The sequence below is a fragment of the Cyclopterus lumpus genome, chromosome 11 (assembly GCF_009769545.1).
Source record: "Cyclopterus lumpus isolate fCycLum1 chromosome 11, fCycLum1.pri, whole genome shotgun sequence".
NCBI lineage: Eukaryota > Metazoa > Chordata > Actinopteri > Perciformes > Cyclopteridae > Cyclopterus > Cyclopterus lumpus.
In genome coordinates this window covers 9,179,846-9,192,909 of record NC_046976.1, presented here as the reverse complement: position 1 = coordinate 9,192,909, position 13,064 = coordinate 9,179,846, and the positions used below count along the sequence as shown (strand labels likewise).

Below are 13,064 nucleotides of genomic sequence, written 5' to 3'. Positions count from 1 at the left end.
ATGATATTTCAATGTTTGTTTGGTAAAAAATAAATGAGATTTGCTTGATATTACATTGTCAAAGAAATTCATTTTTGTCTCTAAGGCTAACTTACTAAAACTATGGTTTGCATTATATATTTATGGTTTTAGTCTTTAGGCTTAAAATCCTAAAAGTAACATAACAGCAATGTCTATAATAGGCGTGCTTAAGGATAAAATGCATCTTCATTTCATGTTTTCTCTCAAACTAATCCCAAATCTGTGATTGATACAATGAAGAGTCACTGACAAAATACAAATATGTGTCAGCATGTGCTGTGATAGTCGCTGGTGGCAGTGACCCTCCTGAGGCCAAACCGCTGCATGTGGTGAGGCGGTCGCATGGTACGCTCACAGAGCCTGACCTCCTTCATCTCATCCGCCTCTCCATCTCTTATCTCTCTGTTCTTTTAGGATTTACCAGTTTTTAATCTCTCTCCATCTCTGGCTCACTGTCCGTTCACCTTCACTTCAGAGAGATATCATGTTATGTTTATGTGTGTACAAAAGGCCGCTGCGTTAATACTGAAGGTCACTCTCTAATGGTGGTACTGCAGTTGCTCAGAGCCCTGCTATGAAAATCACTCGCTCATGAGGTTTTAAGGAAAGATCCATCCAAAGTCCCCGTGTCTGAATCCCACAGGTTTGACGCATTGTGCTATCCTGAAACAATTCAGTAGAAAGTGGTGACGATGTACAACCGAACTAACAAATCAGTTCGACCCAAACACTAGCTTTGGGATTGTATTGCTAAAAATGATTATAAGGCTTTGAATTTCCAGTCATTATGTCAGAGCGTACATAAATACATCTGTTTAACATTTCAAACACTCGTTTGAAGTAAGTTAAATGGGGAATGTTTAAAGCTGGAAAAATGGACCATCAGTTCGTTAAGTCCTCTTCAGGTTGCGTTCCAGCATTTAAAGAGGTGGCAGTCTGGTCCGTATTAAGTCCTGGCAGGAGAGGAAAATCCCCTAATGTGACGATGATGCAGTCCACCCACCAGAGCTTAGAGCTGTTGTCACTGGCCCATCTGTCAGGATGTTTGCAGAGACAAACTAACATGAAACGAAACGCGTGTTACTTGTTCTAACACTGCAATAAAACACATCAATCTTATTAGTCATTATATTTAGTTTGAGAGTTCCTCAACAAGAGAAGGAAAAGGCTACTTGTGGTGACATCATCTCAGTAGGTCTCAATGGGAATCACCTGGTGTCAAGAATACATCAAGCTAAATGAGCGTGACACTAATTGGGCACCCTGGTCTTATTTGAAGAGGATGTCATGTCATGCAAAGTGTAACCGCTGCATGGGACCACGGCCAGATTAACCTGTGAGGGGCGCTTGGTGCAAAATGGAGCTCTATTGCATTTGATTAAGGTCCATAATGCCGCCCTGCACTAGAGACCTGCAAAGGACTTCTTCCTCTGCTAAATGAAGTGCTGTGTTTAAGGTCCATAGGAATTTATGGCTTTTACATCTGTGTTATCACTAATCACAGACAAAGTCAGGTCATGCTGTCAGGGCATGGTCAAGGCTACATTCATGGGATTGTCTATGATGTGCAAACTTGTTTTTCTTGCTGTGCTTTGTAAAGGGGAGTGAAAAACAGAAACTCTGGCCGAGTGGCTCTCCGCCAGTTTTGCTTGTGACTCGAGTCAGGTGTTCTGACCCTGAATACGATCTGTAACCAATTCAACCCAAAAGTGGTTTCACTCCGTCAGACTTCTCGATTTAAAGCATTTAAAAACCCTGAGAGGTATTGTTTACTACCTTTTTCAGGGTTGTTTTTTTAAAAAACTTTTCCAGCTCACACCACGTCTTACACCAGTGCCATTGAAAGAATGGTGATCAATAGAAAATACTCTTTGTATGCACCGATTGTTAATAACCCCAATGGTATGCCTTCCTGTATTGACCCTGGTTTGAAAGAATGGAACACACATTATCCAGGTGATAAATGACTTCTATGAAAGTGTTACCATAAAGTTGTTTAATCAACTTCAGGATATGGATTACCCAAAACACAGTTTTTCCGATTTTTACAAATTCGTAACCCCAATACAAAGAAGGTCATGGACCAGAGCTGATTGAATCATTGATTCACCAAGTCTGCCAGCGGAAGAGGGAACAAAACAAGTTATATTTATTATAAATTGTTCTCCTTACTTGTAAGTTAAGTACTCACAGCAGCAGACAATCATGGGAATGGGATATTAAAACTACAATTACTGATCACCAGTGGAAAAAAATCATGTTAAATAGCAAAATAATATGTAGTAGTTACAAATCCCAAGAAATTCAGTTTACAATTATACATAAATAACTTTGGGGTTGAAATTGGGAACCAAATATCTTCCATAACAAAATGTCCTATTGAGCTCAATAAAATAATTTAAAGAAAGAAAGAATGCTGATCTCTTTCAATGACACGGACTTCAATTGAATATACACAAAACGCAGACATGGACAAATTCACACCAATGCCATAAAACTGCCAATTACATTGTGGGTGTTAATGTGTTGCTATACCCATTTTGGGGAGCTTTATCAAATCAGTGACGTAATGTCCAAAACAATTCAAATTCTCCCGATTACAGAAACCAACGCTGACGAAAAGCCTCCAGCCGAAAGGAGGGTTGAAAGGAAGCATCGCGTAATAAGCGTTGAACTGCAGTATCTTGTGTGATTATAAAGCATTTGGCATCCATCCCTCAGATCCTGGTGGAAATCCTCCCCTGGTCACGTGACTCTCCTGGACGAGAGACAGATTATCCGCTCTCTTGTTTGTCAGGAGAAACAGGCGAACATCGTTTCTACCTACGCTGGATGTGGCGGTCCGAGCACCAAGGACGCCAAACTATTACATCTTTTTTATTTGTTTTGCACACAGTATATTTGATTAATTCATTTTTGGGGGGTTCGGGGTGGCGTTCATGAAATAACTTGAACATCATGATTTCTCCGTGGGACCGTTGGTACTCGACGAGCTGCTGCCTCTGCTGCCATGTACGGACAGGCACCATTATTCTGGGAATATGGTACATGGTACGTCAGGTTTATATTCCATATGTCAGGGCCAATACGGCTCAATATGTATACTATTAGATTTAATATTTGATAAATGTCAGTTGAGTTTTACTGCATTAGTTATACTGCTGTTGTTCATTTGTTTTCCGGTACTAATTTTTATATTTGACATTTTGAGTATTATTATGGAATGTGACCAGCGATACATGTGAACTAAATACATTTGAGTTAATCAACCGGCACAGTTTGGCTGTATTTATTGAATTTATGTTTTAACCACACAACAAGATCTCTGAAGCCTGTGACGGTGTTGGGTTTGTTCTACATGTGTTGGTGTTAAATATAGAGTTTCCGTTTGTTTTAACCAGACGTTTTAAACATAGTCCAGTAAGCCTGGTAAATCCCGACCTTTCCTAAATCCCACTCGCTTTGTGACCTTACTACTAATCGAGTGGATGTCGTGGGGTCGAGCCAAGGCTAGGAGATGTTGGTTTCTTCTCCTGAAGAACCTGTCCAGCAGTTGTACAAATATCAATGTCACATATCAACAGAAGTACTGAAACAATTGGCCCAGTAATCGATAACATTGTTGATACTCCATTCATCACCAGATTGTTTTGCTTTAGTCCATTTCTGTGAATTTAATTTCTTTGGATTGTGGACTAACTTGCACAAAACAAGCACTTGCCTTTGGCTCTCTGACATTTTGATTGGTATTTCTGACTTTGTTCTCTAATAATTAATCAGCAAAAGAACCAACAGAGTACTTAATAATAAGAATAATGCAAAAGTTGAGCAACAATCAACATTTGACAAAGCTAAAACTTTTTCATCTCATTTACATTTATCACACTCCAAGAAAAAAAAAGGCCCTGGTCCATGGGATCAATTCATTCAGAAGGTTAACCCAAGGACCTAAAAAGGGATAACTCCAATATGAAACGTGTTTTGATGATCTTTATTTTCCCATAGCTCATCAATGCGGTGGTCCTACTCATCTTGTTGTCGGCCCTCAATGACCCAGTTCAATACCGCTACCACCTTACCAGCTCTGAGCTGGGAACCGACATTGATGTCATGGACGACGCAAGTGAGTGTAACTAATCCCCTCAATGTAACATATCTGACGTGGTATGTCTCGGATTAGATGTCCTCAATGAGGCATGCTTGTTATTATACATGAAAAGTTCAAGATGCGTATGATTTGAGTGTTAGAACTTCATGTAGAAATTGTTGTTGTTGTAGAAGTAGAAATTGTTTTTAAACTCTTCAGGGCTCATTGTCAAAATTACCAAATTGTAGTTAATAATGTACTATTTCTTAAATGTATTCAATTGGTAATTCAGTAACTGTAATCGTTCTTGTCAACCGTACAAAACATTAAATTGTATTTAAACAAAGTTTAACAGGAAACTAAAAATACCACCACAATAATGCCAAAAGACAGTTTAATTCCATTTTTATTAAATTAAATTAAATTCATTTTATTTTGTATAGCCCAGAATCACAAATTACAAATTTGCCTCAGAGGGCTTTACAATCTGTACACATATGACATCCTGTCCCGGGATCTCACATCGGATCAGGAAAAAGTCCCCAAAAAAACCAAAAAAAGGGATTATTGCATGGTACATCATTTTTGAGATTAGGAGTCTGTGTAACCTTCGTGACACAGGGTGGCTAAAACATTTAATGACATGCTGTCAAAGAAGGAAAGGCCTAAAACCACAACAATGTTTAGTTCTTCAGCACATGTATCACTCCCCAGTCAACTGACGGATGCTCTCCTCTCTATTCTTTATTAGAATATGACAGTTGTGGATTTCACACATACGGTTAATTTAATGTTGATGTTACACTGCTTGTATGGTCTAATAATAACACGATAACAATGTGAGTAAAATGTAAACCATATCAAAATAGTACAGTAACTAAATATACAGACTAAATCAAATTATATGGCATTAGTATTTTGGTTTATCTCCCAGCTCTGTGTAACACTGTTCATATAATTACATAAAGATCAACAGCAATCCACAGAGCCGCGTGTGTTTCTGCAGCTCTCAAATCCCCCTCTCCTTTCTGCCCACCACTTCTGTTCCCACTGTGCTGCTCTCAGCACACACATCGCCGAGGAGGCTCGGCTCCATACAGAACACATCAGTGTGCATGTGTGCATGTGTGTTTTCAGTATTTCCCCTCCGGCGGCTATCATCATCATAGTCGCCTCTGGAACGCAACAGACCCCGTCACTGGCTACTCTGATTAAAAACGACTGCTCTAATTCTCTATTCTCGGATCAAAAGGGCCGTGCAGCACCAGTCAAAGAACGTGGAACAGTGGGAAAGGACTGGTGTCCGTGGTTCTGCAATGGGCGGTTATTCAGTGTGCGGAGAAATTATGACATTTTAACTCAGATGTGGGGATGACGTGGGCGTGGGGTGGCAGTGCATTTATTTATGCATGCATCGTTTATATATAGTATGTGTTAACATCTGTCATTGTATCCAGTGTGTGTGTGTGTGTGTGTGTGGCAATGGAGGGATTAAGATGGAAGGGTATCATCATTTCCTGGGTCTTAACACAGTATCAGTTGTGTTAAAGGCAATGTTGCTGGGTGCTCACCAACAGTCACAGTGATATACAGAAGTTGTCTCTCAGTTCTTTATGAGTTCGTATTATGCAACGTCGGGAAAATTGTTGTGTTTTCATGCTAACAATGCTGACAAAAACTACGTACGTATTACGGGGCGTATTGATTCCACTGTTTCACAGCCATTACTGTTTCTGAATACCAAGTTTGATAATCGCTGTGGTGAATTTGGATCCCTTTCACCACACAATGGTGACATGCAGATAACCTGTTTTAACTGGATGTCAGTGGATCCCTGGCATCTCATCTGTCAGTTTGAGAGAGGGGCGTTACATTTAGTCATATATAGCACATCTTGCATAACAATTACCCACATGCGGCTGATCATGTTTTGTCCAAGGCAGATTGCGTGCTAAAAATAGCGAGGTTACTTAAGTTGCTTTGTTTTGTCAAATATAAATCCTGATGAAGTCCTTTGGATTACGTGAAATATCTTTCACTGGTAAACTAGATTATCTGTTCTCACGTTGTTCTGTTTGTTTATGTTTTGCTTCCACAGACATCTGCATAGCTACTGCAATATCCCTGCTCATGATTCTCATATGTGGCATGGCAACATACGGTGCTTACAAGGTAAATAAACAAAGGACATGATTTCAACAGACATCTGACCTTGAATATAAACAACCTGACCTTGTTCTTACTGACTTTCTTCATCTATTCCCAATCTCTCCCACATAGCAACATGCTGCATGGATCATTCCATTCTTCTGCTACCAAATCTTTGACTTTGCCCTGAACACACTGGTAGCCATAAGTGTGGTTGTTTATCCCAACACGGTGCAGGACTATCTCCAGCAGCTGGTGAGAACTATTTCCCTTCAACAGCTATACTTTAAAGACTGTACTTACTACTGCCGTTATATACTTCTGCTTCTACATCTTCAAAAGCCACATTACAATATATTTTAAATCCACAAATAGTTCACTACAAGGGGTTGGTGTGTCGTAACACTGCTAAAGAAAAGGCATAACAAAGGTCTCAGATATGTCGATTAGGAGTCCATTTAAGACTTCTTGGTTGTTTAGGACCGACGGTTTCGTCAGGTGCTGATTTGTAAAAGGACACTTCCTGTCTTTTGTTTATCTTCTGACATTTCTTAACTTGATTTATATCCCTCCCTCCCTTCCAGCCGGGGACATTCCCTTACAAAGAGGACATCATGTCCACCAACAACATGTGCCTAGTTTTCGTAGTCCTCCTCTTCATTGGCTGCATCCTCTCCTTCAAGGTAAGCCCACCGAGTCTCTTTCACACTGCAGATTTTCTTTGGCCTTTTTGCAGATTTTTGCAACATCCATCTGAATGTTGTCAAAACAGATGTATCGAAAACAGTATACTTTGACAATTAATTGATGATGCAACACATAGAGATTCATTCCTCATATTGCAATGTGGTCAACGCAATTAAGTCTCACACTGTGCACATCATATGCAGTATGAACCATATGGCATGTGTAATGAATCTGCCAGTGTGAATAATCCCATTATCAATGTTCTCCATGAGATTATCACACAGTCAGAGAGCAGCAGGTCAGGGACAACAGGAAACCAACTCCTGTCAAGCTAACTCCCCCTTAATGCATGGATGATTCTCTCGGCGTAGCTATGCTCTGGGGCTCTGGGATGAGATGGGACAAGAAGTTCCAGTCATCTGTACAATCAAATCATTGTTCTTCTCTGAGCTCAGATTGGAAATGTTCTCAGCAGACATCCAAAGCCAGACCCAGGGTTTTATGATGGAAGCAGCCACTGGAAGATACACTGCTGGATTTACAGAGAGAAGAGTTATAAATGTCACGTCTCAGGCTGAGAGCCTTGTTGCACAGTAAATGGGGTAGTTAAACTACTTTAATGTGTGTATCATCTTAAAATGTTCCAAGCAAAATTAATAGAATCCCATTTGTATTGAGAGGCTGCACAAACAGTAAATATGGACTACTGTGGTGATGATAGTTGAGTCAGTTCCCTGGAAAAGGGCCAGATTTAAAAGCTCAGCTCTCAGCACAGAGGCAACACCTGCTGAAGTTCCTGCCGAAGCCAATATCCTCCACTTGACTGCACTTAGCTTAAATGACAGATAGAGACAGGCAGGAAGGAGAGCTGGAGAGAGAAGAGAGGGATGCACATGGACAGATGGTTGGATAAATACAGAAATAGGAATTATATGGTCAAACTCAGACTTTGCGGCAATGCATAGTGCCAGCTTGCACATTATCGTCGTCAGTGAACATGTTAGAGAGCTGGTATCACAGTAAAGAGGTCAACTCAGCAGATGGTAAAGTGACTGGCTAGCAGGCAGCCTGGTGTCCTGGTCGCTTGCTGCTGGCATAGGTATCGACACAGCAGGCTACTCACACACACATGCACAATGAACCTCCTGTTCTTCTGCCAAGCCAGACGGACCTATAACCCAGTGCTGCCATAGCTTTACTGAGGGCAGGAGATGCCTAGTGAGTTGCTTTGGCTAAAAGTTTGGTGGGCGACCAAGAAAGGCAACATTGTTATGGAAAGTGTCCTCATATTTGTAGAACTGTGTCATATTGTCCTGTATCCCTGAACTGCCTTGTTGCAAAGGTCTTTAGCCCATAGTGATATGACGCATGTCTGCCGTCTGCATCCCTAACCTTGATGATTGGATGAGATCGTAGCAAGCAGCGTCAGTAATAATGCAAAGTGGAGACAATGTTGTTAAAGGTCATTGTGTGGTCTTTGTTTTTACCTCTCTGGGGACAGGCCTACCTGATTGGCTGCGTGTGGAACTGCTACAGATATGTGAGCGGCAGGGGCACCACGGAGGTCCTGGTTTATGTCACCACCAATGACACCACGGTGAGTCATCACTTCCACCCTCTAGTTCCTCACCTCAAGGACACACTGAAAAACACCCTCACGTCATCATATAATTGCATTTGTGCAGCATTGATTTATGTTGGTGGCTTACAAGCTTTCGGTTCATTTCATAAGGGGAAGAACATTTTTGATTTCAAAGGCTTGAAAATATGTCTTTGTATCAGCGATAATGGTCAAAATTGACCCAAAATTCAAGGTATTTGCCGCATTAAACACAATCAAGGGGGCAAACATGTTTTTGGGGTTGTGTATGTAAATACTTCCAAATTTCAAACATTGGGGTAAAAATAGCCCAAAATGACCCTGCTTGGCACATTAACTTCAGATTCTATGTTTAGCTGTGAACCAAATGTGCTTTTGTATGTTATTGCAGCTCAATGAGTTGATACCTCTAAATGTACAAGGTAAGGATTGTAGGCAATACTTGCACCATTATGATGATATAGCGTGAATTGTGCTTAGCACAGCCATTTAGAGGCTGAAAAACAACACCAGAATGAGAGTGAAAACATGCAGTTAGGATTTGCTTAATATTAAGATTAGCAAGAAATTAAGACCTATTTATGGTAATAAAAAATGTGTACATGTTTGGCTCACTAAAATCCCTTCAGGAAGTGTATTAGAACTGTGAAGTGAAACCAGTGTACCTGGGTTGTGTGACGGTCAGCGTATTGACATTGGTGCTGTGAGTAGCAGCACTGTAGGTGCTGTAGGTCACGTTGAGGTGTGATTGGCTGGCTGTGTAGAGCCGGGTGTCGTCCGTCCCTCTTGTCCCTTTCAATTCAATTCACTTTATTTTGTATAGCCCAAAATTACTAATTACAAATTTGCCTCAGAGGGCTTTACAATCACATACGACATCCCTGTCCCAGGACCTCCCTTTCAGTGTTGACTCATGGGGCTTCTGAGAGACTTTAGCATAGTCACGGTTTCCATGTGTCCGTCCATCTGTAATCCTTCACACTGATACATAAGACATTAATCTGTCTCACTCCAGCTCTCATCACTTTGTCCTTCTTGTTGTTGTCGTGGCCCGGCTGACGTTTTTCAATTGATGGGAAAAAAAACTCTTCTTGTAGGAACAGATCTAGTCATGAGATCACTTTGTGTATCATGTGGTCAAATATTGTAGCAAAAATATTTTAGCAAATGTGTTTTGGGCCAAATCCGAAACCAAAAACACACTTGAATTTAAAAACAAAACAACCGAGGCAACTAGGTCAAAGTGAAGGTCACAGCACAAGCTGGGAATTTAAATGAGAGAAGTATATCTGGGGCTCAAGTTTTACACAATATTCATAAATTCATAAAAGCATGAATAGTGACAACATGGTTTCATCACTACACTCTCCTCACACAGTGCTGTATGTAGAGAGCGGCCCATCTATTTTTACTAGTAGAGAGCCAGTAGTGTGTCTAAATGGCTTTTCACTGCCTCTAACATCAAGTACCCAGCTGCTTATCTGCTGTGCTTTTATATAAACACCATTAAAATGCACAAGGGTCGTCTCCACCCCCCCACCCCCCGCTCTCTATATATATGTGTCCGTCCTCCGCTCTTCTTCTGGACATGTTACATAATTCTCTGCTTGTCCGCTTCATTTCAAATCCTCCCAGTGATGTGTTCGGCGGGCCTTTGCTTCATAATTCCATCCCCTCAGAGCATATTTATTCTCTCTCTCTCTCTCTCTCTCTCTCTCTCTCTCTCTCTCTCTCACTAAATTAGCAGCAGTGCTGGTTTTATAACTCCATTTACAGAGAAAAACCTCTGATGGAGAGAAGGCAATCTGGCCTCTAAAACCCAGGGATGTGTGTGGAAGTTATCCTTGCAGCTAGAAATGCCCTCTGCTGGGATGTAATAAAGAGAATGAAAGATGGAGAAGAAACCTGCAACAGTTTCTTGGGCTATGTCTAAAATCACTTCCTATTTTCAATATACATTAACTGGCTGACATGTTATTTGAGTGTACATTTCTGCACTCATGAGTGTCTTCAAAAATTGCCCATTTGGCTCAATCATCATAATGGATAGAGATATATTTGAAACTGGTTACCCATTGTATTTCAGGTTCTGCTACCACCGTACGAGGAGGCCTTTGCCATACCACCAAAGGAGCCCCCTCCCCAGTATATGGAGGCATGAGAGACGTGCTGGCTGCCGGACCCCATACCCCAAACTCCTACCACGTCTCCCTCCTCCGACAGTAGGACCCCAGCGCTGGCTGGAACAGGCTGAAAACAAGACAAAAGTCTTGGAGGCTGGTTTCAGCTTGGATTCCTGCCAACCTTTGATTAGATTAGGCTGACCCTGAGCCAGTATTGTCATCAACTCTTCCCCTCCACCACCACCAGCACCACTACCACTCTGGTCGCTGTGACGTATTGTCCTCCCCTCTCGTCTCCTCTGTCCTACTCAAGGACAGTATCGCAGCAACTCCAACCGCTACCAATCCTCCCTCTTGGCAGCTGCTGTCCCCTGGCAGCATCTCAACTCCTCCCCCTGAACACTCTGTCCCAATTTAATTTGCACTTCTTCTTTGAGTGAAACGTGCACCGGTTTGGCCACCAACTGTTATACCCCAATACTGTGAATCTCCCTCGTGGTCTTTGTCCAGAAACAAACTACCTGTAGAGAGAAAGTGACAGAGAGTGAGAAGGAAAGCGACATACATGATCGGTTATGCAAGAGCACTTTTTTCAGAGGTTGACAAATTCCTTCATTGAATGTAATGTTGAGGTATTTTTGTATGACATTTTTGTATAACAGTGAAAACAGAGAGAAAAAGAAGTGAGTATTGAAAGGCTTTCCTCCTGTGATACCATGCGTGTACTGATGTGGCTTGTCCTTGAAAAAGGTTTCTCAACCAGTATCAACAACGTCTTCCTTTTGTATCCATGTAACACACTGTCTGTAAACCTGTGACCCACTGACTGCCACCTTGTTCACCCATTGATCTCAATCACAATATTCCAGTTTGCCTTCCTGTCCATTTCCTGTCTGTTGCGAGATCTCAAAAGGTGAGAAGAACATCAATGTAATTTGACACAAGCATAAATGTGTCTCACACTACAGACTCGCATCCAAAAAGGCAATACCACATACTGTAAAATCGTATATGTGTAAACATTAGTGTGTGAAAAGGTTTCAGTTCAGACGTCTGTCTTGTGTTCCCGTCGAGCTTCAACAGCATCATCTGTGTTTTTATCGTGTGTTTTTCTTTTTTACATGGATCATATAATCTGATCTTTTTAGTTGAGCTAATTTAGCTTGACTGAGGGCATTTTCCTATGAAGGCGGCGCAACATGCAGAGACTGTTTGTGTGTGTGTGTGTGTGTGTGTGTGCGCGTGTGTGTGCGTGCTTGCTTGCCTGAGCGCTATGTGGGACGTTATGTTGTAACTCCTTGTACCTTTTATATGTCGTAACATTTCCTTTGCACATGCAGTGATATCGTGTTGAGATATTTCCTGCGGATGGGAATCTAAAGCATTGATTTAGCTTAGCGTAGTAGCACAAAATCAATATACAGTATATTAAGCTAGAGAACTATCCTAGAACTACTTAGACAATTATGAGAAACAATAATGGAAAAAACAATATTAGATAAACCTAATCCCATTCTTTCCAATAATTCCGAAGTAGTATTTGCTATTGACTTCAGACTATGCAACAGTGCATTCAACAACTGATACTAATACTGTAGTTCATGTTGTAGCCAGACATTTGTTGGCCCTTTTGTAATTTTCCCTGTGTGAATTATGATCCACTGCTTTTGCAAATCCAACAAAGCTGAACATTAAATTGCACTTTAAATTCAGCGTGAGCTCACTGGGAACACGTGTTTTTGTTTGTACTCACCTTTACCACGATATGCTGTAGCTAAGTGGTTCTAAATATGATCATCCAGCCTCTTCCTGATGATACGCACTTCTAAAACACCACATCAATCAATATTGGCATTATGTGATGTCACTGAAAAGCTGCAGATTTTAGAGTGACTGAAGGAGGATTTCAGCTGCAGGGTTTAGAGGAAAGGCATGTGCAGTATCTGACCAGTGGATGGCTGGTGTCTCATTTTATTAGAACCACTTCAAGACTGTTCTCCATTACTTTCCATTCACACACGTCCTCTTGTTTGATCTGCATGAGCTCATGTTTTCAATTCTCCATAATAAAAAGCAAAATCAGCCGCTGTCTGCTTCTGGGTTCTTTAATTGAAGAACAGTTTGTTTCCTGAAAAGAACAAATAAAAATATTAGTTACTGTTATGTATATGTATTTAAGTTAATTTAGCCAAAGGGGTGAGAAAAGGCCACATTATTGTGACTTGACTTTTGTTCCCTAATAAATCTATTGTTCTCCATCTTCTTGTTTCAAATCAAGGGGCCCTCTAATTAATCTTTCACTTTTTTTTTACAGCAGACACTTTGACACACAAAATGTTTTTGCAGGCACGGACCTGAGGAAAACCCATGTTTGGTGTCAGTGTGAAACTTGTGTTGG

At 41.0% G+C, this 13,064-nt stretch overlaps 1 protein-coding gene across 1 annotated transcript; it reads left to right on the top strand.

Moving 5' to 3' along the window:
* Window positions 1-2,768: 2,768 nt before the first annotated feature.
* On the top strand, window positions 2,769-12,953 carry laptm4b (lysosomal protein transmembrane 4 beta). Its single transcript, XM_034545294.1, has 7 exons — window positions 2,769-3,072; window positions 4,027-4,144; window positions 6,207-6,280; window positions 6,389-6,511; window positions 6,841-6,939; window positions 8,445-8,540; window positions 10,630-12,953. Exons 1-7 carry the CDS (start codon window positions 2,980-2,982, stop codon window positions 10,702-10,704), a joined length of 678 nt encoding a protein of 225 aa, XP_034401185.1. The 5' UTR covers window positions 2,769-2,979; the 3' UTR covers window positions 10,705-12,953.
* The last annotated feature ends 111 nt before the right edge of the window (window positions 12,954-13,064 follow it).

Bases quoted from the DNA above. Each gene is read 5' to 3' on its own strand.
- laptm4b (XM_034545294.1), top strand. From the start codon at position 2,980: ATGATTTCTCCGTGGGACCGTTGGTACTCGACGAGCTGCTGCCTCTGC. The intron at 3,073-4,026 runs GTACGTCAGGTT...ATTTTCCCATAG, and splicing joins TTCTGGGAATATGGTACATG to CTCATCAATGCGGTGGTCCT. The intron at 6,281-6,388 runs GTAAATAAACAA...TCTCCCACATAG, and splicing joins CAACATACGGTGCTTACAAG to CAACATGCTGCATGGATCAT.